This window comes from Delphinapterus leucas, chromosome 1 (genome assembly GCF_059928025.1).
Source record: "Delphinapterus leucas isolate spDelLeu-1000000601 "Yukka" chromosome 1, BTC_Dleu_Yukka2, whole genome shotgun sequence".
Taxonomy (NCBI): Eukaryota; Metazoa; Chordata; class Mammalia; order Artiodactyla; family Monodontidae; genus Delphinapterus; species Delphinapterus leucas.
Window position 1 is genome coordinate 170,056,214 of NC_143129.1, and position 23,982 is coordinate 170,080,195.

General features: G+C 47.4%; 1 protein-coding gene across 1 annotated transcript; it reads right to left on the reverse strand.

Moving 5' to 3' along the window:
- Positions 1-23,194, reverse strand: LIN28A (lin-28 RNA binding posttranscriptional regulator A). The gene is made up of 4 exons (XM_022551799.3): positions 23,176-23,194; positions 12,244-12,428; positions 1,735-1,919; positions 1-1,004 (listed from the first exon to the last, which is right to left on the reverse strand). Exons 1-4 carry the CDS (start codon positions 23,192-23,194, stop codon positions 788-790), a joined length of 606 nt encoding a protein of 201 aa, XP_022407507.1. The 3' UTR covers positions 1-787.
- Between the last annotated feature and the right edge of the window lie 788 nt (positions 23,195-23,982).

Here is a 23,982-nt window from a genome sequence, read left to right on the forward strand (position 1 = left end):
AGTGCAGGAATGAGGGCCTTAGATTAAAATACACAAAAATACAAAACCAGAATATTTATATTATGAAAAAAAAAAGTTAAAATGCACAAGATACGTCATTCGCACACAGCTAGTGCAGTTGGCATCCTGAAGAAAGTGGGACCCAAGGTACAGTCATCCAAGGGAGCAAATAAATAAAATTGTATTGGCCCAGAATGGGGTGGGAGTGAGCTTAGAAGCAGCAGGTCTGCAGCTGTTCCCTCAACCCCCCTTTTGCCTGTCATCACAACCCACTGCTTGGGACAGTTCTCTCAGCACTCTCTCCCAGGAGGAGGTTGTGAGCAGACAAGATGTGGAAAGCCCTGCCTTACCCCTGAGATATTTCCTCCCACAGAATGTAGCGGCTTGTGGGTTGGGTCCATCAATCTGGTCTCATGCTTAATCTTTTCACTCTGGCACGGGAAATATTATTCCATATCCTTCTTGAAGAGTAAAACAACTTCCCTATCCAGGCCACTTTCAAAAGCTGGAGATTCTGGGGGTGGAGACTCAGATAAAGCATGCAGGAAGGGTTACCCCCCAAAGCCCTCACGTGCATTTGGATAGAGCATGATTGGAATTTCTTTGCCTCACCCCTTCCCCCCCGACCAAGAGGGAAGAGGAGGTGACGCTTTGGCCCCCGGCCTGAGATATATGGCAGTGCCAGCTGCCCCCTACCCACCCTGTCCCCACTTTCTCCACTCTGCCGATTGATGCCTGTTCCTCAAAACTTTCTGATCACAAACGGATAGCCCCCACCCACTGTGGCTCAATTCTGGGCCTCTGGGAGCATGGCAGGGCTATGGATCTCTTCTTCCTCCTCCCGAAAGTAGGCTGGCTTTCCCTGGGAGCTGGGAGCTTGCTGGGCCTTCAGTGGACACGAGGCTACCATATGGTTGATGCTCTGGCAGAAGTGGCACTTCTTGGGCTGGGGTGGCAGTTTGCATTCCTTGGCATGATGGTCTAGACCTCCACAGTTGTAGCACCTAGCACCAAGCAACATGGTAAAGTTGAGAGAAAGGAGTGAGAAGAGACTACAAGCCTTCCTCTGAGAGAGGACACCTGGGCTCTGGTTCAAGTTGTTACTATACCCACTTCCCTTCCTAGAGACCAATTTCCCCACTTACAAAAGGAGGAATATGACTAGATGACTCTGAGTCCTTTCCAGATACGTAATTGTCTAGATGATATCTTCAGATTCATGTCAACTTGAAAATACCAAGAACAGAAATTCTGGACCCCAATTGGGAACTACTATACCTTTAAAAAGAGTACCTGTCATTCATTAAAAATATAGAAATTAAAGGAGCCAGACTATGTGATCTGTTTGAGCACAGAACTAAGATGGAAGAAACCAGCCATTCGGAGACGTGGTGAAGAAACAACAGGTACAGATACACCATCTTGTCCTGACCACATACACTTTCACATACACGGTCTCTTTTAGTTCTAAAATAATCATGTGAGGTTAGTATCGTGATCCCCGTTTAGCAATCGAGGCTAGTGCTAACAGAACGTAATTACTTGTCAAGTAGAAGAGCTAGGTCATGAAGTACCCTCCTCACATACTGCCCTCTCTTCACCTCCCACATCCAGGGGCCGCAAGCTTCCTTTTACCTTTGGCAATCTGGTCCAAGAAAGGGGCAAAATGAGGAGAGTTTTCCTCGTCCTCAGCATGTCCCTCCCAACCCACACAAGCTGCCTTGCAATCCATACCTGTCTCCCTTTGATCTGCGTTTCTGCATGTTCTTCCCTTTGGGCCGCCTCTCACTCCCAATACAGAACACCCCACCAGGGCCGGTGACTCGGATAGATTCCAGGCCCTTGGCAGACTTCTTAAAGGTGAACTCTACGGCCTCACCCTCCTTCAGGCTCCGGAATCCCTCCATGTGCAGCTTACTCTGGGGGAGGGAAGCATGGTAGATTTTAATGTTAGTCTCCATTATTACACCAAAACCAAAAAAACCTGCATGCACATGTTCCTCTAAGGTTGGAAGAACACTTCCATTTTATCGGTAAAGAAACTGTGACTCAAAGAGTCATCACAATTAAGAACAAAATATCTACATCACATTAGGAACAATCATTAGATAAACAGATGCCATAGCATTTTTTGCAGCTAGTCTCAAAGTTCTAAGAAAAATAAAACAGAAGAAAAATTCTTAAACATAGCATTTATAAGAAATCAACCAATGTAAAATTGTAAAATATAAAGTAACAGACGCGGGGCTTCCCTGGTGGCGAAGTGGTTAAGAATCCGCCTGCCAATGCAGGGGACACGGGTTCAAGCCCTGGTCCGGGAAGATCCCACATGCCGCAGAGCAACTAAGCCCCTGCGCCACAACTACTGAGCCAGTGCTCTAGAGCCGGTGAGTCACAACTACTGAGCCCACATGCATAGAACCCATACTCCGCAACATGAGAAGCCACCGCAATGAGAAGCCCGAGCAACACAAGGAAGAGTAGGCCTGCTCGCTGCAACTAGAGAAAGCCCGCGTGCAGCAGTGAAGACCCAAATGCAGCCAAAATTAAATATAAATAAATAAACATAAATAAAAATAAAAAACAAAGTAACAGGCCTATACACTTAAAAAAGGTCAGTCATGAAAGACAAACCCCAGAGAAGTAAAGAAACTGAATGCAACACATGACTCTGGATTGGATCTTAGAACAAGAAAAAATATTAGAACAACTGACAAAATTTGCATATGGTAGATAAATGTTTCAGTGTTAAGTTCCCTAATTTTGATCATTGTACTGAGATTAGGTAAGAGAATGGCCCTATTTTAGAAAAAACACTGAAATATTTAAAGATGCTTGATATCTGTCTATCTGTACAAAGAAAAAGAATAAAAAAGCAAATGGGACAAAATATTAAGGACCGATAAATCTGGGTAAAGGTTATATGGGAGTTTTTAGTACTATTCTTGCAACCTTCTCCCAAGCTTGAAATTATATCAAAACAATGTTTCTGAAAGTTGAAGGGAAAAGACAGTATGACCCAAGCAGACAGATCAGTGGATTAGAAGGGAAAGTCTACTGGGAGATCCAAGATTAAGTGGAGAAATCAACAGGTGAGGAAAACAATTCCATAAATACCATTGAGAAAACAGTTATCCATTTGAAAATGAAGCCAGAAATCTACACTTTGCATCATATGTATGCAAAACATATTTCGGAAGAATTAAATATCTCAGTGTTAAGAGGAAAAAACTTTGAGACAGTTTTTTTAAAAATCAAGACAGATAACTAAACTGATAAAACTACAAAAAGCTACTGTAAGTCAGTAAGAAAAAAGAATCACAGAGCTTCTCTGGTGGCGCAGTGGTTGAAGAGTCCGCTTGCCAATGCAGGGGACACGGGTTCCTGCCCCGGTCCAGGAAGGTCCCACATGCCGCGGAGCGGCTGGGCCCGTGAGCCGTGGCCGCTGAGCCTGCGCGTCCGGAGCTTGTGCTCCGCAACGGGAGAGGCCAAACAGCGAGAGGCCCGCGTACAGCAAAAGAAAAAAAAAAAAAAAGAATGAAAAGAATCACAGAACAGAATATAAGCAGGTAATTTGCAGGAGGATTTAGCATGACACATATGTTCAGTATCTCACTCGTTCAAAAAAAACAACAGAAAACAAAAATACCATGAAGCCATTAAAAAGAATGTAAACTTGTAAATAAAGTCCCTGTTTTGTTCACTGCTGCATTTTGACACCTAAATAATGCCTAGCACATTTTGGATGAATGAACAAGGAGGTAGGTTTTAATTATTTAACTTGGGAAGATGAGCAAATTGTTAAAGGAAAGGACTTCGAATAATGTGTGGAATGATCTCACTAAAACACTGCATGTTTGAACCAAAAAAAAAAGGAGTTATTCACACAGCTAGTTGAATGGCAAAACCAGGGTCAGAAGAACCCAGGGTTTCCGATTTGAAGCTCAGTCCATTTCACCTTGCCACTTACTGTGTCAACAACACATCAGTGGAGTGACAGCCTCTCCCAGACCCTGCCCAGAATAGGCTTCATTATAGATAGCTTCCAAAACATCCAAAGAGCACGTCCAATATGTCAACAAGGTGCAGTCCTCATTGAAAATGCGGTTCAGAAGCAAAAGGGATCATCGTGCACCCGGTCCTGGCTTGAGGCATGTCATGCTGCTGGTGGTACTGATGGGGCAGGGTGGATATTTCAAACTGGGACTTAGGTGAAACATGCTCTTTGCCAGATGCAATCCCCAATTCCTCAGTCATTTACATTTTTGTTTTAATTTAGATGGTACTGCTTAAGACAAAACTTCCGTTGAGGTAATTGGTTAAGAGCATAGGCTCAGGTGCCAGACACAACCTGGTTCATGAAATGCTGTTTCTACCAATTTCCAGCATCATGTGTGACTTTGGTCAGTCACTCACCTCTGGGCCTCAGAGAACAGGATAAAAACCTACCTTAGGGGTTTTTTTTGTTTTTTTTGGTGGCACTGGGTCCTAGTTGTGGCAGGCGGGCTCCTCAGTTGTGGCCCGCCGGCTTCCCAGTTGCAGCATCGCGTGGGCTCTCCAGTCGCAGCAGGCAGGCCCCCTTAGCTACGGCTCCAGGGTTCCTTAGCTGTGGCATGCGAACTCGCAGTTGCAGCATGCATGTGGGATCTAGTTCTGAGACCAGGGATCGTCGCTGGTCCCACTGCACTGGGAGCGCAGAGTCCCATCCACTGCGCCACCAGGGAAGTCCCTACCTAAGATTTTTGGGTTTTGTTTGGTTTTTTTTTGCGGTATGCGGGCCTCTCACTGTTGTGGCCTCTCCTGTTGCGGAGCACAGGCTCCGGACGCGCAGCCTCAGCGGCCATGGCTCACGGGCCCAGCCGCTCCGTGGCATGTGGGATCTTCCCGGACCGGGGCACGAACCCGTGTACCCTGCATCGGCAGGCGGACTCTCAGCCACTGCGCCACCAGGGAAGCCCCTAAGATTTTAATGAAGATTACGCGGGCAGGGAAACATCAAGAATATATGCTCAATAAATATCAATGAAATATTCCAAAGGTTGGGGATACTTTCTTCTTTTTCCCACAGGAACAGCCAGAATTGTGATGACTCCCCCCACCAATCTTGATGTGGAGCATTAAAGCAGAAAATAAAAACATTTCAGAAAGGTGAAATCTCTTTCCCCCCTCCCCGTTGTGTAACAACCACACTGAATTTGATGTTAAATCTGACTTGTCTCTTATTGAGCTGGGACAAGCCAGTGAGTCAGGAGGTGCTGGAGGAGCCAGACCAAGAGCATTCTTGACCCAGGCAAACCCAGCTTTTCCCATTTGCCTAGTGGGCTCTTAGGCTGGAACACTCCCAGTCCTTGCTGTGATTCAGCGATAGATAAGTGACTAAGAGCCAGGGTTTAGAGTCTGACAGCCTGTCCCCGCTTTCTGTGCTACCCTACAAAATGGAGTAAATAATTTTATGGTGGTGCTGTGAGGGTTTATGCATGAAAAGTAGTTAACACATAAATCCTGAGTGGCAATTATCAACCTCTTCAGACTGGATGAGGGCGGGGTAACAGTGAGAAAGAAGTGTCAAGAGACTGGGAATTTTAACTCTAGTTTTTATCACTAACTGGCAGTGAAAACTCAGAAAAACATCCCCTCTCTGAGCTCCAGTCTACTGAGGACAACACTCTCCTCCATCCACACCTCCCAGGCTTACTATGAGAACCAGAGGATAATATAAATGGGGACATATGAAATTGACCAGCCCTCTCAGCTCACCCACTCCATCACTGGAGGATTTGAGGCCTGCTTAAGACTTTAAAAGGGTGAAAAAAAACAAAAACAAAACCAAAAAACCCCCAACCCTGCAGGCACCTCACCATAACCGGTCAAGATTTAGACTGGTGGTCTCCAAGGGTGGCTCCCGGGGGTGGGGGTGGGGGCCTACCCCGCCCCTTTCTAAAACACATAGTTTGAATTCCTCTCTTATCAGGTAGGTAATCGGCGTGCAGCCCCACGGAGCCTGCCTCACAGGGCCTGATCGGAAAGGAGCCTGAAATTCTTGCTATCACCCCACCCCACCCCCAGCCACACACAAAGCGGGGCCTGGGCCCCGCCCCTCTCTCCATCCCCTCCAAAAAGAAAAGACCTGGGGGGGAGGGGCAAGGCTTGAGCTCCCCCAATAGAGCCCAGCTCCGGGGAAACAAAGAGTTGACACTGGCTGGTTCTGGTGGTCAGATTCCTGGAGTTCCAGAGGCTGCAGATTCCCCCGACTCCCCCCACCCCACATTCACCACATTCATCAGTTCCTTCCTTCCTCTCCCCATAGGGGTTATGGTCACGGTGAGAGAAACGGATACAGAGACACCTTTCTTCCCCAGTCAAGCTTGCTGGTCTGCCAAAGTCACCATCGCCAACAGCCATCTTTCCTTCTGACCTGCCCTCCCACCCTTCCAGGGCTTTCAGTCAAACCTTTTACTCAGGGACCTAATTAGGGTTATTTATTCAGATAAATTATATTAAAGGTGGGAGGGAGGCAGGCCTCCCATCTTCCTTTCCCAATTTGTTTGAGGTAGGAGGGTGGGCAGCCTATAGTGGGGAGAGGGGAAGATGGCATTTAATCGGACAGAAAACAGTTACAGGAGGCATTTCTCTTTTTTTGGATGGCAGGGAAGGACTTGGGCCAGTTACAGTACTTAGTCTTTCCGCTCCCCTAATACCTCATCACTGCCTACTCTAAGCTTCCCCCACATCAAGTATTATGCCTTTATACGTTAGAGATAGAAGGGACCTTAGGGGTCACTCAGGACACGTGGAGTGAAAAGCTCACAGGAACCCGAGTTTCCCTCAACTTGCTCTATGAAATTTGGATAAGTAAGTTCTGGTTTCTATAATCATCTAAAAGCAGGGGATCAGACTTGATCAAAGCTTGGGTTTCTGGCTTTTCTGCAAGACCCGGGGCCCTTCCAGCTCAAGACTACCTAGTGCATGTTTATATCCTCAGTTCTAGGTGCCTAGCAGTGCACAAACATTTGTAGAAGAAACTAAGTTCTCTACTATCTAAAATGACTAAGATTTAATTTTATTACTAATATTTACTATAGGCTAAGCAGTGTTTTAAGCACCTTACATGTTGTAACACATGTGACCCTCACACCACGCCTGTGAGGTAGACCTTATCATGCCCCCTGTGTTACAGGTGAGGTCACAGAGGCAGAGGGGTGAAGCATCTTGACCAAATTTATAGTGTGAGAGCCCCGAGCTGATTGCAACTAGCCGGACTCTATACCCAGCACTATGCAATATAATGCAAGACGCACAGCCTTTTAAAAACTTTCTAACAGCCACAATGAAAAAGTAAAAAGCCGCAGGTGAAAGTAATTTTAATGACTTGATTCCAAGGTGTCCTCGCAGTTCAACCCAAGCGTCATTCCTGAAGGTAGGGTTTGGTAGGAGCTAGGAAACCAATGGGTTCTATTAGAAGCAGTTTATTTTGATGTGTGTCAGGGAGGGTGGGGGAAAGAGATCTGTCCAGAACCAAAGGCTGTGAGCATACAACCCTACACACATCGCCTCTGCTCAGACACACAGCCAGGACCACGAGCTCCAGCCTGGAGTTCTCCACCAGATGGTGGTGCTCATCAGCCAGGCGGCACAAAGGCAGCCAGAGGGCGACTGGAGCAGAAGAGAGGAAGGAGACGCGGTTCTCAACTCTGCACACAAGTGTTCACCTAGATCGATCTTCCCAGCTCCTTAGGGTGGGTGTCTTCTCCTTGGTCCTTAGGAAAATGGAGTCACAAGGAGACTGAACTCTGATGAGGACCCAACCCAGGGTGGTTCCCCAACCCCGCCCCCCCACCTACCCATGGAGTGAAGAAAGGGTCCGGGAGTTTTAAACCAGTAACCCAGTTGTTGTTCTGCTCTGTTGACAAAAGCCATTTACTCTCCTTTCCAGTCTGAATTAAGTAACTCCAAGCTGCCTCTGTACTAAGTGCGTACTATTCTTGAAAGTTTTCTCCCCCCGGCCCACCTCCTTTGACCTCCCAGATTTAACACTGATAGTAATTGCTATTCTTGCCTGCAGGAAGAAAGGAGGGGTGATTTGCCTAGGGCTGTTTCTCAAAAAAAAAAAAAAAAAAAAGCACCAGCAAATTCCAATAGGTAGTTTTGATTAGGAATGTTCCAGAAACAACCTTGCCCTGGAGAAAATCACTGACAACCACTTGTATGGCAAGCTTGTGGTGTCACCAACCACAAACTTTGCTCATGATGGTGGCACAGCCTTTACTTGGGACACTGTCTAGAAAGCAGGTCTCTTCAGAAAGAGAAGGACCCAAGAAGATCCCATAATGCTCAAACCAACTCATGTGCTTCTCTGCCAACTTCCTGAAAAAATCCACTCATTTAAAAAATAGTTTCCTATTAAGATGGAAATGAAATAACTAATGAATGACCCATCAAACCCGTGCCTCCAGTATCCTATCGGGAGCTCAACTGCAATCCACTGACATTCACTCTACAAGCTTTCATGGTGTTTCTACTGAGTGCCAGGCCCTATTCCAGGCCCTAGTCCAGAAAGAGACAGCAATTATCAGTTAACATTCCCTCCCTACCTCCAGCCTTTTGTGTCTGGAGGAAGACTTCTGCTGACAAGGATCCCCAACTGTTAGTGTACTCCTGATTCCTCAGGGGACCCATATTCATTTCTTCAGCCCACCAGGTGCGTACTAGAAAACTAACCAGACTGCTAGTCTCTCTCTTCAAAGAGTTTACAGGTTAGAAGAGGGGTTAAGACAAGTACATCAAAAAATGAAACATAAGTGGGTAATCAGAGCCACTAGTGAGGTTATAAACCAGGTGGGAAAGATCCCTTTACATTCTCCCTGCCCCCAAACCCAAGAGCCCTACTCTAGATGGGTCTGAGTTGCTCTCACTACCCCCCACTCATCCTTTTCAGAAAAAGCAGGCCACGTGGCTTCAGCAGTTTCTCGGTATTGGAAATTTCTTCTCCTAACCCAAACTTGGTCCCTAGGTCAAATTTGGGCTCTTCTTTTGCCTCCAAGCCTTGTAATACAGCATTTTAGCCAGAAAGCCATTTTAAACAGACTTGGGTTCCAAAGAGCTGTGGGAGAAAGCAGGGGACCTTTTCCTCATTTTCAAATTTCTACAAATCTAAGCGGTTTGGGAGTTGAGCCCCAGGAAAACATGAGGTAAGCCAAAACTCTTAAAATGGCCATAGAGAATTGAGAATCCTTGGTGAACACCTCAGGAAACCAGGAGACAGTAGTTAGGTCTTTCTTGTTCCACCTTGCGATGTATAACTGTTTTTCAACTGGGGGTGAGTTTGCCTCCCAGGGGGCATTTGGCAATGTCTGGAGACATTTTTGGTTGTCGCAACTGAGGGATGCCCAGCATGAGAAATTATCCTGCTCAAAACACGTCAATAGTGCTGAGGTTGAGAAACCTTGATTTAAGGGCTGGCCACCTGCCATTATTATGATTCGTAAATTCCCCCAAATTCAGGGACAGGAAGAGAGTTCTAGCATAAGACCTGTGGCTGAGTAAAAGGGTTGTTACAGAAGTCTCTTTGCTTTATGGGTTTTATTTACTCATTTTTTTAAAAAGCTAAAGGTAGGTTTTCTTTCCCACTCATCCACCCCTGTGGGGCACTGCGTGTTTGACAGGGAGTGTAAAAATAGTGAACAGCGTGTTGGGAACCAAATAGGCCCAACCTTGGAAGGGAAAAGAAAATGTTTAATTGCTCCCCCCTCCTCTTTCCTTAGGAAAGGGGCTCCCTGACCCCCTCCCTTAGCAGATGTTATCTTAGGACAATTATCCTGCTCACCACCCACCCTGCAATTCTAAGGTACCCACCACCAGCAGCCAAAGGAGAGGTTTTCAAATGTCTTACTCTCTCTCTCCACTTTGGGAACACTCCCCTCCCCGCAGGAGGATTTTTAAGGATTGTCCTGCATCTACCTAACTCCTCTATATTAGATCCCCAGGGAGAGATTTCAAATTTCTCAAGTGCGGGACTGGAATCACTAGTCTAACCGCTATGGTAGGGTTTGAGGATCAACCTAAGCCCCAGCAGTGCACAATCGAACGACAGAGCTACCAGGTAAGGCTCAGGGAATTTCCACCATTGTCCTCTGTGACTGTTAGTAGGGGGTGTTCGGGAGACAAATTCTTGATTCCTTATCCCAGCTCAACTCCTCCTGATAACTTATTCAACTGTGGAATGTCCCTGGACATTCCAAGACCCCAAAGTCCAGTTATCTCCCAGCAAACCCATCTGAAATAATGTGGTACGGGCTCCACTCCCCAAACCAGAAGGTCCCTGCTTTCCTTTATGCCCTCCAATATTTCCCAACTGCTTTCGATCCTAAGGGTAAGTGGGGCTGAGGCACAGATCCATTTGCTCAGGAAAACCTTCCTTGGGAGTTGGATATCACCAAAGAACCTCAGAGGGGCTACATTCCCCTCAGTCGTTCCCTATTCAACAGCCTTTGGAAGGGAGGCAAGAAAACGTTGGGTTTGACTCTTTATTCCAAGCCTTCCAAAATTGGGGAAGCTGTCCAGTCATCTCCAGACCAGGAGAGATTTTAATCTCTTTGTGATCAGATAAATGGGAGAGTGGGGGAGCTGGCCACCCCGCTGAGGAGGGCCATTCAAAGCTGGTTCCTGTAATAAAGTGATTTAATAGATCTAAAGAGGCCAATTCCCTTCTTTTTCCCACAATTACTTCCTGTGGGTTATCATTCACATATGTAAATGAGACAGGGAAGGGGGCAAAGCCACCAGCCAGAATTAGTTGTCTGATGGGGAGGGGGTAAAGTTGGGGGTGGAGGAACTGGGTGAAGCAAGGGGATAGCCAAGCATTCTGCTGCCGACCCTTCTGGAAAGATGTTCTAGTAGCCCAGTGACCCCAACATTAACTGGTGGGGCCCCTGTCTCCCCATATCCTCTACCTCCCCTGTTCCCCCCATTCTGTGTCCTCGCTGAGGGCCATGCTCAGAGACTTCCCCGCTGCCTCCAACTTCTCCACCCAGCATCTCCACCCCTCCCCCTCCAGAATCCCATCCCTCAGGCTCCAACCCTTAATCCCCACATCCTCCTTTCCCCTCCCCCACTGCTCCTAAAGCCAACCTCTCCGAAGTAACCCCTCCATGCCCGGCCTGGGTGTCAACCTGCTGTGCCTGGGATTAGCAATTTCTTCTCAGGTCCAGCCCCAAACCTCCAAAGGTGGAGGGAACACAAGCAGCAGCTTCCTTTACGTGGTTGTTATGTGTGGCTTGTGCCCAGGACCACAGAAATGCTTCTAAGATATTCAGGAAGGGGTGGCCAGGGAGAGGAGGGAAACCTGAAGTCTCTGGTTCCTTGTTTGAGGCTGGGAATGTTGGGACAGCAATCAATGGCTGTCTGAGGCCATAAATGCCAAGCTGAGGAGAATAGGTCCAGAGGCTAGCCTCCCTCCACCCTCTGCCCTGCGACACTGAATTTCACCCCCACTGTGCTGCCTTGCTTCAACTGAGAACTTGGGGTTGCAACCGAACTCCCTCCGAGCCTGGCCCAGGAATCTAAGGCCTGGGCTCCTTGGGTTTTCTTTCCTGATAGGAAATGAACAGTAAAAGCCCAGCAAGTGAACCGTGTGCCTGAGACTGTGTTCTCGAGGAACTTTCAAGCCCCCAGAGAGATCCTTCAAGGATCTGCCAAACCGACCCAGGCCCCAGAGCTTGAGTTTTGGGTGACCACCTGGGTGAGGAGACCCCACTGACTTCTCAGCTTTACCCCGTTGGGTCCCGAAGTGGTTTCCCTCCCTCTTTCCAGGCCGGGAGCTCCATTCACACCATAGTGAAAGGCGCGGGCGCTCAGGGCTCTGCTCTGACCTGGCATGTGCTTCCCTGGCCGGCCTGCTCGCCCTCCCCCCACTGGCAAGCACAATACAACCTTAGTTCTGCCACATGGGGTCATCTCCCTGCCCCCTGCCCCCTGCCCCCCGCCCAGGGGAAAGAGGTAACAGACACGTGGTAAACCAGAGGGGTTCCCGGAGGGGGGTAAGGGTGCTGATACTCGGCTCTGCCCCCAGCTCTCGTCCCGCTGGAGTTAAAGGGGACTCAGAACTGGGGTGCCACGGCAAAGATGGGAGCGCACAATGAGGGCCCTTGATCTCCCTCTACCCAACAGCCGAGGGCCGTCTGCCCACCCTTGGATCCGCGCGCCAACATCCCCTTCCCGCGGCAAAGTTAGAGGGATCGGTCTCACCTGGTGCACAAAGACATCCACCGGGGGGTCGAGTGCGACCCCGGCGCGGGCAGTCATGGACAGGAAGCCGAATCCCATGCGCACGTTGAACCACTTACAGATGCCGGCTCCGTGCAGCAGCTGCGGCTCCTCGGCCGCCCGGGCCGCGTCCTCCTGCGCCTCCTCCGGCGCCTTGGCGCCGCCACCTGGAGATTGGGAGGGCGCTCAGCTGGGGGGCCACGGAATTGGAGGACCCCACCAGAGACCCCGGCAAGAAGACCTGAGCGTGCAGCCCGCGGGTGGACACCCAGGGCGCTGCAGCTACCAAGATGCCGACGAGAAAATACCTGTCCCGGCTGCCTCCCGCGCTCCCCAAGCTTAAACTGAGGCCAGTGGTGCCCCGAAAGTTTTGCTCATCTTCCCACAACACGTTGCCCGGGGACAGACGGCCAGACAGGCCCCTCCTCTTCTCTCCCCCCGCCCCCGTAGCTTCAGCTTGCACGGCACTGGGACACCAGGGTTCCTTGCTCCAGAGATCGCCCCCTGAAACAGGAGGCCGCAGACTTGGGGTCCTTCGGCTAGCCTGGGGGACACTTCCCCCACCTCCCTTTGATGTGGCTTCTGGGCGCCCCTGCAGCCTAAGTTGTCCCCAGTAAGTCCCGAGGTCGAACCTGCAAACTGCTGGTTTGACACAGAGCCCATGGTAGTCGGCTGAGCCCGCGGCCCCGGGCCCCAGGTCGGCCGGCTGCTGGCCCCAGAGAAGTCCGGAGGCAAAGGGGTGGCTCGGAGAAGAGGCTGCTACATCTTCCCCAGCACAATAGCGGTGGGAGGGCCCACGGCTTTTCAAAGGCTCCCAAATTCTAAAAGACAATGACCCAACCCCCCGCGGGCAGCCCCCTCCCCTCCCCTCCCTCTCCTCTCCCCTCCCTTTCCCTCCGGCTCCAGCTCCGGCCCCCACCCCCCACCCCCGCCCCATCGGTCTCTGACACCTCTGGGGTGTCCCTTCTCAGAACCTTAAGGTTTGACACCCCCCGGCCCCCCCCCACATCTGGAGATTGGGGCCGTCAGCTCTAGAAGTCTTGAGTACCCGGGAATTGGGGATCCTGCACTTTAAGGACTCAGTGGGGGTCCCCCAAAGCAGCATACAGGTGGGGGGCCTGTGTGGGGGGGGTAGTTTTAAAACCACGTGACTGCTCCCACACACTCACACACCACCCCCACCCCCCTTGCAGATAATTATACATTCCAGAGAGTTGGGGGAGGGAGGTGTGAGCCTGGCAGCGCTGGCCAATCAGAGACACAAACCACCTGTCAAGGGAGAAATGGATGAGCCCTCCCCCTCCCCCAGCCCTTGAGCGCCCCTCCCCCTCCCTTCCCCGTCAGGTCTCAGAGCTGACCCGGCAGCTCAGCGCTGACCCGCTCTCACCCCCACCCCCGTGTGCTTAGATAGACCTGGAGTTCAGGACACTAGGAAGCCTAGGATGGGGAAGCAGGGGGGAGGTTGGAGACCCAACAGGGCTGATCTCCACTCCTGACCTAGGTGCAGCCTCTCAAAGTCTGTCTCTGACTATCTGAACGTCTCTGCCTCCCTGCGTTTCCGACTGAGTTTTTCTGGATCTCTCAAAGCGCTCCTAAATTGATTCTGTGTAAAGAATCCTTCCTTGTTTCCTGTGTCTAAAACTGACCCCACGTGGAGTTCCCTGAGAGAACAGGAGGAACCCAAAGAGGCTTGAAGGGTGTTCCTCCCTCCACCAGCTGCCCTCATCCTGCCCCCATTCCCATCCCATCCCTATCCGTTGCTGGGATCCCACACTCTCAGGTTCCCAGACCCTCCTCGTTTGAGCCCCATCCTGAAGTGCCCTCTCTTCCCTATCGTGAGGTTGGTGGGGGAACTGGAGTAGCGGCTTTCCTCATTTGAAGAGTTAGCCTCCCCTTCTAGAAGATAAAGAGGGTTGGCCAGGGGGGTGGCTAGTGCCCTGGTCGGAGATGGACAATGGCCCGGGGCTCAGTGCACGGCCCTGGCCCTGCCCCTTCACTTCCGGTGCTCAGTTCAAACTGGACAATGCCAGCTCCGGCCAGTTCCCCTCCCCCACTGCTACAACCCATTTAAAGGGACAGAGCCTGCTTTCGGGGGCATCCGCTCGCTCGGAATTCAGTCGTCTCCACTAAGTGTGCAGGAAGCTCTCGTGTTTCTCACCCTGCGCCCGCGCGCGTGCACGTGTGTGTGGGTGTGTGCGCACGCGCGCGCACGAGTATACTTGAGAAACAGAGAACGGGGATGAGTGGGGGTAGGGAACGGGAAGATGGGGAGGAGAGCAAGGGGCTGCGAAGAGATTATTTCTCTGTCTTTCCTGCCAGGAGTGCTCTCCAAGAGACTAAAACTTCAGTATGAGATGGGGGATAGGACTTTGGGATAAAAAGGACAACAGTGGCCCTTTGCTACTCAGCCTAAAAATATACAAATCATTAAAAAATGTCACTAACAATGCCACACTCCCATCTGAGGACCCTGATTTAGATCTTCCAAGAGTTGTGGGAGTACATCAGCCAAAGCCATTTTTTATATATATAATACTCCTCACCCAAGTCTTATCTCCTCCCGTTACTAGCCCCCTTAAAATATACTCACTCTCTGTACCCCTGTTCCTAAGAGTCAGGAGCAGGTGACTGAGGTCTCGCTGAAGAAAAGAGGGAATACGGGAATTTAGCGCTCTGCTTTCCCTTGGTCTGCCCCCAAGTCAGACTTGTTCCCGGCAGGCTCGACCAGCTTCTCTGTCCAGGGTCCTGAAGGCGCCCGGAGCTCTGTCCACGGTGCTGAATAGAGACCCGCTCTCCTGGCTCCCAGCTCCCAGCTTTGAGAATGCCTTCTTGAGTTCTCACCTCCAAGTCCTTCCCAGAAAACCTGGTTCTTCTCAACTCCCCAATTACCCTGACACATTTGAGACGAAGGAACAGACTTTTCTGAACGCTAAAGAGAGGGCATTTCCAGACGTACATGATTCTGTGAGAGCAGCGCAAGTATCTCAAGCTCCCCTTCAGAAAAATGGGTATAACTATGCAAGTAGCCATAGAGAGTGAGGAAAGAGGAAATAATATTTTTGATTCAAATAAAATGAGACTAGAAGAGAGACTAATCTTTTTTTTTTCAAATTATTTCTCTAATTATTAGCACTTTTCATGGGAACACAGACGTTGGAATCAGATTGTCTATGTTTGAATATCTATTTATAGCTCTGACACCTGGGGCAACTTCTTTATCTTTTTTATGCCTCAGTTTCCTCCTCTGCCCAATGGGGATAATGAGGATTTAACTCTCAGAGTTATTACGAGGATAAAGTTAGATCATCTAAGTAAAGCTTTTAAAATTGTGTCTGACATATAGTTAGTTCTTAACAATGAAAATTATTACTATTATTATAGCTATTGTGCACCTGATTCTGTGATCTAGAACTTGCTGAACCATTTGCCCCCTGAGGATTTGGACCATTCATGTGTTATTTCTTTCTGCATCTTCTCTCACATCCTTACCAGTATTTAGCACAGTGACTGGCCCACAGAAGACACCCAAGAAGAGTTTCCTGAATAGGTTTTTTTTTTAATTTATTTTTTATTAAAGTATAGTTGAATTACAACGTTGTGTTAATTACTGCTGTACAGCAAAGTGACTCAGTTATACATATACATACATTCTTTTTCACATTCTTTTCCATTATGGTTTATCACAGGATATTGAATATAGTTCCCTGTTCTATACAGTAGGACCTTGTTGTTTATGCATTCTATATATACCAGTCTGAATAGGTTTTGACTGAAATAATGAACGTTGTTACAACAGTCATAATACTTATTCTTCTAGGCTGCCTCTCTCAAGTCTAAGCAATACAAACCCAGGAAGGCTCAGGACTCCATAAAGTTGCACATGTGGGGGCAGAGGATGATTTAGGAAGGGACACGTGGCTCCCAACGTAACTAACTGATTCCTCATCTACATTGGGTTTTCTCCATGTGGGAGATGGAGGCTCCTGACTAAACTTTCTCCCTTTCTTGGGTCCCCATCTCAGTGAAAACTTATTAGGTAGCCACTATGATCCAGTCATTGTGCTAGCTCACACATTTGGTGGAGGAATCAGATACATAATATGCACTAAGTAGTGTAATGACCAAAAATGTACCCCCAAGAGTAAAGAAGAAACATTTCCTGCCATCCAAGAAGTTACAGTCTAGTTAGGGGGACAAGACATGACATTGCTAAGTATTGCAAATTTCTTGTGTATTGGTTTCTGGGAATAATATTATCTAGGTAAAAGGAAGAAAAGGGAGCTCTTTAGAAAAGACAAAGTTGTCTAGTATCAACACAAAGAGCATCTCCCCTTTATAGTACTTTGCTAAGTTTCTCTTGTGTAGGCTCATATCTCCATAAAAGGAAGAGTTGAAAGAGGTCTTAGTAATATTAATAACTCATCAACATTAAAAAATATTTATATGTATTGAGCACTTCCTCTGTGGCAGGCATTGTTCTAAGTGTTGGGAGTAAACAATGCAAACAAAAATCCCACCTTTGTGGAGCTTATATTCTGATAGGTAATAATAATAACAGCTATTATTTATCAAGAATACGGGCACTTTTCTTATCTAATTCAAGCCTGTCAATAACTCTAAGTAATAGGTATTAATGTTTCTACCTTACAGGGGAGGAAACAAGCCTAATGAATCAATACAGCTTGGCTAATGTAACTCAGCTAATACATGGCAGAGACATATTTGAACCCATATGTTTAACTCCAAAGCTCACATTCTTTCCACAGTCCCAGTATGTTGTTATCATGACTGGTACTGTCCCCATTTTACCAATGAAGAACAAGATATGTGCAAACAAAATGGCTGTGAGGGGAGACTATATGTTTTATATAATTAGTAAATAGGACCCAAGCTTGTGATTCCTCTTCCCTGGGCCAGAGCTCTAGTCTGCCATTTCTACTGATCACCCTCCCCCAAACTCCTTGACTTTCTAAATCAAAGAGCTGACAAGAGCCAAAACAGGTCCTCTTTTGGGCAATCATCCACATCCAGCTCACATTTCTGAAGTGTTTTGAGAACCCTGTGGTGAGGTCCAGGGTGGTTGCTTGGAATTAAAGCCTTGACCATATGCTAATATGAGTGATGGTGTGCATTTGAAAAAAGTATTTTCCACAATGTGTCCCTCAGGATACTAGTTCCATGAGATCATTAATACATCTTACCATTTTAAAAAAGTCTCTATAGTGAAATCATTTGGAAAATGGTTATGTTAAGTAGGTTTCTTATACAGGACTTTGTAAAGCCTTTAGTATGGTAACATGCTCTGTTATTCATGAGGAAGGGAATACGATGTGTGCAGTGTTTCCATTCATTCATCGGTTCATTCACTAAGTCATCTAACAAATATTTATTGAGCATCTATTATGAGTCAGGTGGCACTGTTTGCAGCACTGGGGATACATCAGTAAACAAAACAGATGAAGTTCCTGCCCTCATACAGCTTACATTCTAGAGGAGAGGGACAGATAATAAACAAATAATTAAGTAAAATGTATAATATATATAGTTCCAGCCTGTTAATTTGTCCTGTGATCTCAAGAAAGACACCTAGGTTTATGCTTTAAGGGTAAAATGAGGGAGATGGGTTAGCTCTTAGACAAATGTTTCTTCTGTTTCTGACATTCTAAAGTGATATGATGTGTGTGTTTGTGTGTGTGTGTGTGTGAGAGAGAGAGAGAGACAAAGAGAGGGAGAGAGAGACCCCATTCTTAACTGCTCTGAGAAACAATCTGTTTTCACCCCATGCTGTCATCTTCATCCCTCTCCAAGGACCAGGGCTTCCTACATCAAGCAGGATTGTGCACCTCTCACCTCTTAGGCCTGTTGAATTGGCAGAAGGAGGATGAGCCAAGGGAGTCCCCTTCCTTCTTTCAGTCCTACTCCCCATGTGGGCCTTGCTTCACAGAGCAAGACGCCAGGCACTTGCTTTCACCAATAATGGCTTCATTACTTTGAAAGGAGACTAGAGTGACCTCAGTGAAATAGACTTCCTGACCCCAGCTGACCTCTGACCCTCACCCTGACAGCCTCTAAATCTTTTCCTTCTGACATATCCCCCACAAAGTACAAGCAAGAGGAGGAAATGATGAGCCTGCTATAGCCCACTGTCCAGAGACTGTAACTCACTAGGTGTCCTCTTGCAGTGGAACTTGCCAAGCCAAACTGTAATTTCCCTCATGGCTGCTGATCGTTTCAATGTTCCTCACTGTGACTCTGCTCTGGCCTGTGAATCACAACTCAGCCAGCTGTCTTTCACCTGGTGTCCATTTGTATGTGTCCAATGATTGTCATGTACCATGGAGGCAAAAGGCAGGGTATCTCACCAAGTGCTGTCATTTCCGCAAGACAACTTGAGCCTAGTCCTTAACTTATTCTTCCCTGATGCTGCAGTTACTGTTTGAGAGCTGATTATATGCCAGGTATGAGCTGAATGCTTTGTGTATATTGTCTCTTTCTGTCCTCAACCATCCTACTATGATCCCATTTTACTGGAGAGGGAACTGAGACTCAGTGGAGTTAAGCGACTCACTCAAATATTCTTCCTCTTCTTCTTCTTTTTTTTTTTTTTAGCAGTTAAAGTAATTAATGCATGTGGTTAAAAAAATCAATTCGTATTGAAAGAATTATAATGAAAAACAACAGTACCCTGACTACCCTACCCCCTCCACTCCCACAGGTCATTTCTTCTGGAGGATATTTCCATGTCTCTAAGTAATATGCACGTACCTCTGTTCCTTGATTTATCAATTTTAGATATTATCTATTGATTTCCTGTTATGGTGGTTGAGGACTTACCTTGTGTACAGGGCCTACCGCTCCTTTCCTCTTCTTCCCAGTACAGTTAAATCACCATTTTCAACTAGATTGATGACCAGTGTTTACATTGTCATGTATGGAAATGTTCACTGCATTGCCAAGTAGTATACTAGGACAACGTTTCTTTTCTTATACTCTGTTTTATTTTCCCTGGACTCTCTAACCTCCTCTCTCTCTCCACAATATTTGTCATTGAAATATCCTCAACTTTTTTCAAGGGCTCCATCATATTATCTTTTCTACTAAGCCCTTTCCTGAAGCCCTCCCTCCTGGTTGCTCTCTGGACTTGCTTCACAGCTGTCAGCTTCACAGCCTCTCACTACAGTGGATACAACCACTCTTTCCTGGATCTTTTTTTCTTGCTTCACACTTGATGAGCATCCTCAAGCAACCACCTAAGAAAGGCTGCATGGGAGAATTCCCTGGTGAGCCAGTGTTTAGGACTCCGCTTCCACTGCCAGGGGCCCGGGTTTGATCCCTGGTCAGGGAACTAAGATCCCGCAAGCTGCACAGCGTGGCCAAAAAAAACAAAAGGAAAAAAAGAAAGGAGATACGGGAGGGGGATATTTTGGACCTTACAAGTCTGAGCCTACTGCTTTTTAACATTACTTTTTTGATTGTTTCAAAGCCATACTCTTTACCACTCTGCTCTGCTGACCCCTAGCAGGATGAAAAAAGACACTTGGCTTGCTTTGAGGTTATCGAAGTTGGAGATGTCTTATCTAGATGCTGAGGTTGTGAACCCAGAGATATCAATGGGATAAAAATTATAACCGTTAACGCTTTTCGAAGGTTCTCGATGTGCCAGGTACTGTGCTGAGTGCTTTACATAAAGTAGCTCATTTATTTCTCACACCAAATTTATGAGATAGACATGGTTGTTGTTTCCATCTTACAGATGAAGCTGAGCACAAAGGGGCTAAGTAACTCCCTGAAGGTCACAGAGTAAGTGATAGAGTCAGGATTAAAACCCTGGTAGGTTGACTCTGGAATTAGCATTCAGGTTCAATAATCTACACTTCACTTCTTCTATTAGAAGAGGCTTATAAGTTAGTATCTTCAGACTTTATCTTCTCCCAACCTATTTTGTAAATGTGGAAACAAGACCTAAAGTCCAAGTGACTTGTTCAAGTTCCATAGCTAGCTAATAATAAGAACTAGAAACTCAGGTTTCCTAGTATTCCCCTTTTCAGTCAGGGAATGGGGCTTCAAATTCGGGATTGGTTTCTGTACCTTGGCTTCCCTGTCTGTGTAGTGGGGAGAAAACTAGTGGAAAGGACATGTAAAAGATATACTGGGTTGGCCAAAAAGTTTGTTCGGAAAACCCGAATGAACTTTTTGGCCAACCCAATATATCCCATCAGATTGTGGCTGGGACATATAATAGAGACACATGTAATGCACTGTGGAAACAATGAAAGCTGGCTCCTTTTATATGTTATGGAAGGCTTCCCAGGGGGAGGTGGCATTGCACTGGACCTTGCATAGGAATTTGAAAGCCAGGGGAGGGCAGGGCATTACAGAGAAGAGGAACAGCAGAAATGAAAACAAGGAGGCTTGAAAGTGAACAGCCACGGAGTTTGGTTCCCACGTCAGCAAGTCCTCCACGTCCCTGTGAAGACATCCAGAGAGACCTGTACTCCCTTCATTCAATCTTCAGTCACACATTCATTCAACATTTTGTCAATAATAGAGATAGAATTGTATGGTAAGAAAGTTCTGGTTCTAGTCCTAGATCTATCACTAACTCACTGTGCGACCTTGAGCAAATCTCTTCTTCTCTGGGCCTCAGTTTCCCCATCTATTAAATGGGAGTACAGATTTATGATTTCTAAGGCATTTTCATACTTGCTGCATCTGTGATAATTACAGAGCAAGAATAGGACAAAAGGTGTCGTGGTATCTTTGACTCCCATCCATTAGTGGAAGGAAGGAAATAACATCTGTTAACTTCTGCTGTGTGCCGAGCATAGCCCCCTCCAACCACCCTATGAGGGAGATGTTATCTCCTCACTTAACAGAAGAGAAAAATGAAGCTCTGACTGTTTGAATAACTTCCTCAAATTCTCCCAGCAAGTAACAACAACAAAATAAGAGCTAAAATGTTTGAGTGTTTACCACATGCCAGGCACTGTGTCAAGACCCTACATTAGCTCATGTAATCCCCCAACAACCTTCTTTTTTTTTTTTTTGCGGTACGCGGGCCTCTCACTGTTGTGGCCTCGCCCGTTGCGGAGGACAGGCTCCGGACGCGCAGGCTCAGCGGCCATGGCTCACAGGCCCAGCCGCTCCGCGGCATGTGGGATCTTCCCGGACCGGGGCACGAACCCGTGTTCCCTGCATCGGCAGGCAGACTCTCAACCACTGCGCCACCAGGGAAGCCCCAACCTTCATTTTTTAAAAAAATTATTGAAGTGTAGTTGATTTACAATGTTGTGTTAATTTCTGCTGTATTGTGAAGTGATTCAGTTATATATATATTCTTTTTCATATTCTTTTCCATTATGGTTTATCAGAGGATATTGAATATAGTTCCCTGTGCTATACAGTAGGACCTTGTTTATACATCTTATAGATAATAGTCTGCATCTTCTAATCCCAAACCTTCCCTCCCCCATGCCCCACTCCCCGTTGGCAACCACAAATCTGTTCTCTGTGTCTGTGAGCCTGTTTCTGTTTCATAGATATGTTTATTTGTATCATATTTTTAGATTTCACATATAAGTGATATCATATGGTATTTGCCTTTCTCTTTCTGACTATCTTCATTTTCTTTTTCTTTTTTTTTTTTTTTTTGCGGTACACGGGCCTCTCACTGCTGCGGCCTCTCCCGCTGCGGAGCACAGGCTCCAGACGCGCAGGCCCAGTGGCCATGACCCACGTGGTCCAGCCGCTCCGCGGCATGTGGTATCCTCCCGGACCGGGGCACGAACCCGCGTCCCCTGCATTGGCAGGCGGACTCCCAACCACTGCGCCACCAGGGAAGCCCTATCTTCATTTTCAAATGGGGTAACAGGAAGTGTCTGATGCTGTAGGCTATGCTCCTAATTACTAAGCCACACTTCATCTCAGTGATGACATCTGAGACAGCGCCAGACTCCATATAAGCTACTCTGGAGTCAAAGCCTCCAGATAACAGGGGACCACCTGTTCCCTCTCCTCACCACTGGGCTCCTGTGGTTTGGCCATGGTGGAAGACGGGCGAGAGAAGGACAGACGCATGGAAGCTGTCCCTTCTTTCCTCCAGCCTCTCGTGAATGCAAGCTGCACGTTCAGGTTTCTGCAAAGAGTTGCCCTCACTGCTGTTCTGTTAAAGGATGGGGTGTGGGACAAAGAGAAAGGAGACCCAGGATCCTTGAGTCCATGTCTCTCAGAGCCAAAAGTAACCTTACAGATCGGCTGACCCCCTGCCAGATCCCACGCTTGGTATCAACCATTTTCTAGACTCAGCTTACAAACCGCCAGCAACAGAGAGCTTACTGCTTTTGGAAGCCTTCTCCATCCCCTGATAGTTAGGACTCTTAGAAAGTTCTTTCTTCCGGTGAATTGAAGCTGATGTCGATAGCCTTTACCCGCTGGGGCCTTTAGAGCAAGTCCCCTCCCTCTTGGGCAGACTCTGGGGTCAAGCTTTCTGTTCAAACCCCAGTCCCACCCCTCCACGGTTGTGTGACCTTGGGACAAATTTACTGGAGGCTCAATGCCTCAATTTTGGTTAATTTCCCACTGTTCCTGTGGAAGTTAGCCTAAAGCCAGATTTACCTAGCTTGATCCTCAGTGATCCATAGCTCCTTTCCATTGTCTGTGCATTACTTTGCACAATGCTTTTCCAACCACAAAGTGTTTTCCCATGCATTATCTCACCAGACCCTGGAAAACAGGGCTGCTGGAAAGGAAGGAGGCATGACTGGCATGTGGTTATCTCAGTTTTGCAGGTGAGGCAGGTCTCTGACCCCAATACCAGACTTACCTCCAAACTTACGCTCCTCACTCTTCTCACAGTTAGCATTCCAGGGCCTCCGAATGCCTTGCTCTCTCCTCCCTGGCGTTTCCCATGCTTACCTTCCGCCAGCAGCACCATTTCTCCTACCTCACTTTGCTGATCACTATTCATTCTTTAGGCTCCAAAGATGTCACACTTTGTCCAGGGATCTCCTTGCTTCCACCCACTCACTTACCCAACACCACTCTCATGTGTTCTTTTTTTTTTTTTTTTTTTTAAAGACCCAAACTCCCCGATGGCTTTTGGGGGAAGGGTTTTTATTTTTTATTTTATTTATTTATTTTTTGGCTGCGTTGGGCCTTTGTTGCTGCGTATGGACTTTCTCTAGTTGCGGCAAGGGGGGGCTACTCTTCCTTGTGGTGTGTGGGCTTCTCATTACGGTGGTTTCTCTTGTTGCAGAGCACGAGCTCTAGATGTGCTGGCTTCAGTAGTTGTGGCACGCAGGCTCAGTAGTTGTGGTTCGCGGGCTCAGTAGCTGTGGCTTGCGGGCTCTAGAGTGCAGGCTCAGTAGTTGTGGCACACGGGCTTAGTTGCTCCGCAGCATGTGGGATCTTCCCGGACCAGGGATCGAACCTGTGTCCCCTGCATTGGCAGGCGGATTCTTAACCACTGCGCCACCAGGGAAGTCCCTCATGTGTTCTTATAGTACCCTGCGCTTCTTTAACAGATTGTTTGCCCCCACTTTATTATATTTTTAAATTTATCTTTATCTCACACTGGCTACTAAAATGTAAACTCCATGAGGACTATGTCTGCCTTATTGTTGTGTGGCTAGCATACAGCACAAAACTTGGAATAGAGTAATTGCTTATTAAATGTTTGTTGAATGAATAAATGAATGACTTGCCCAGTATTCCATAGTTAAT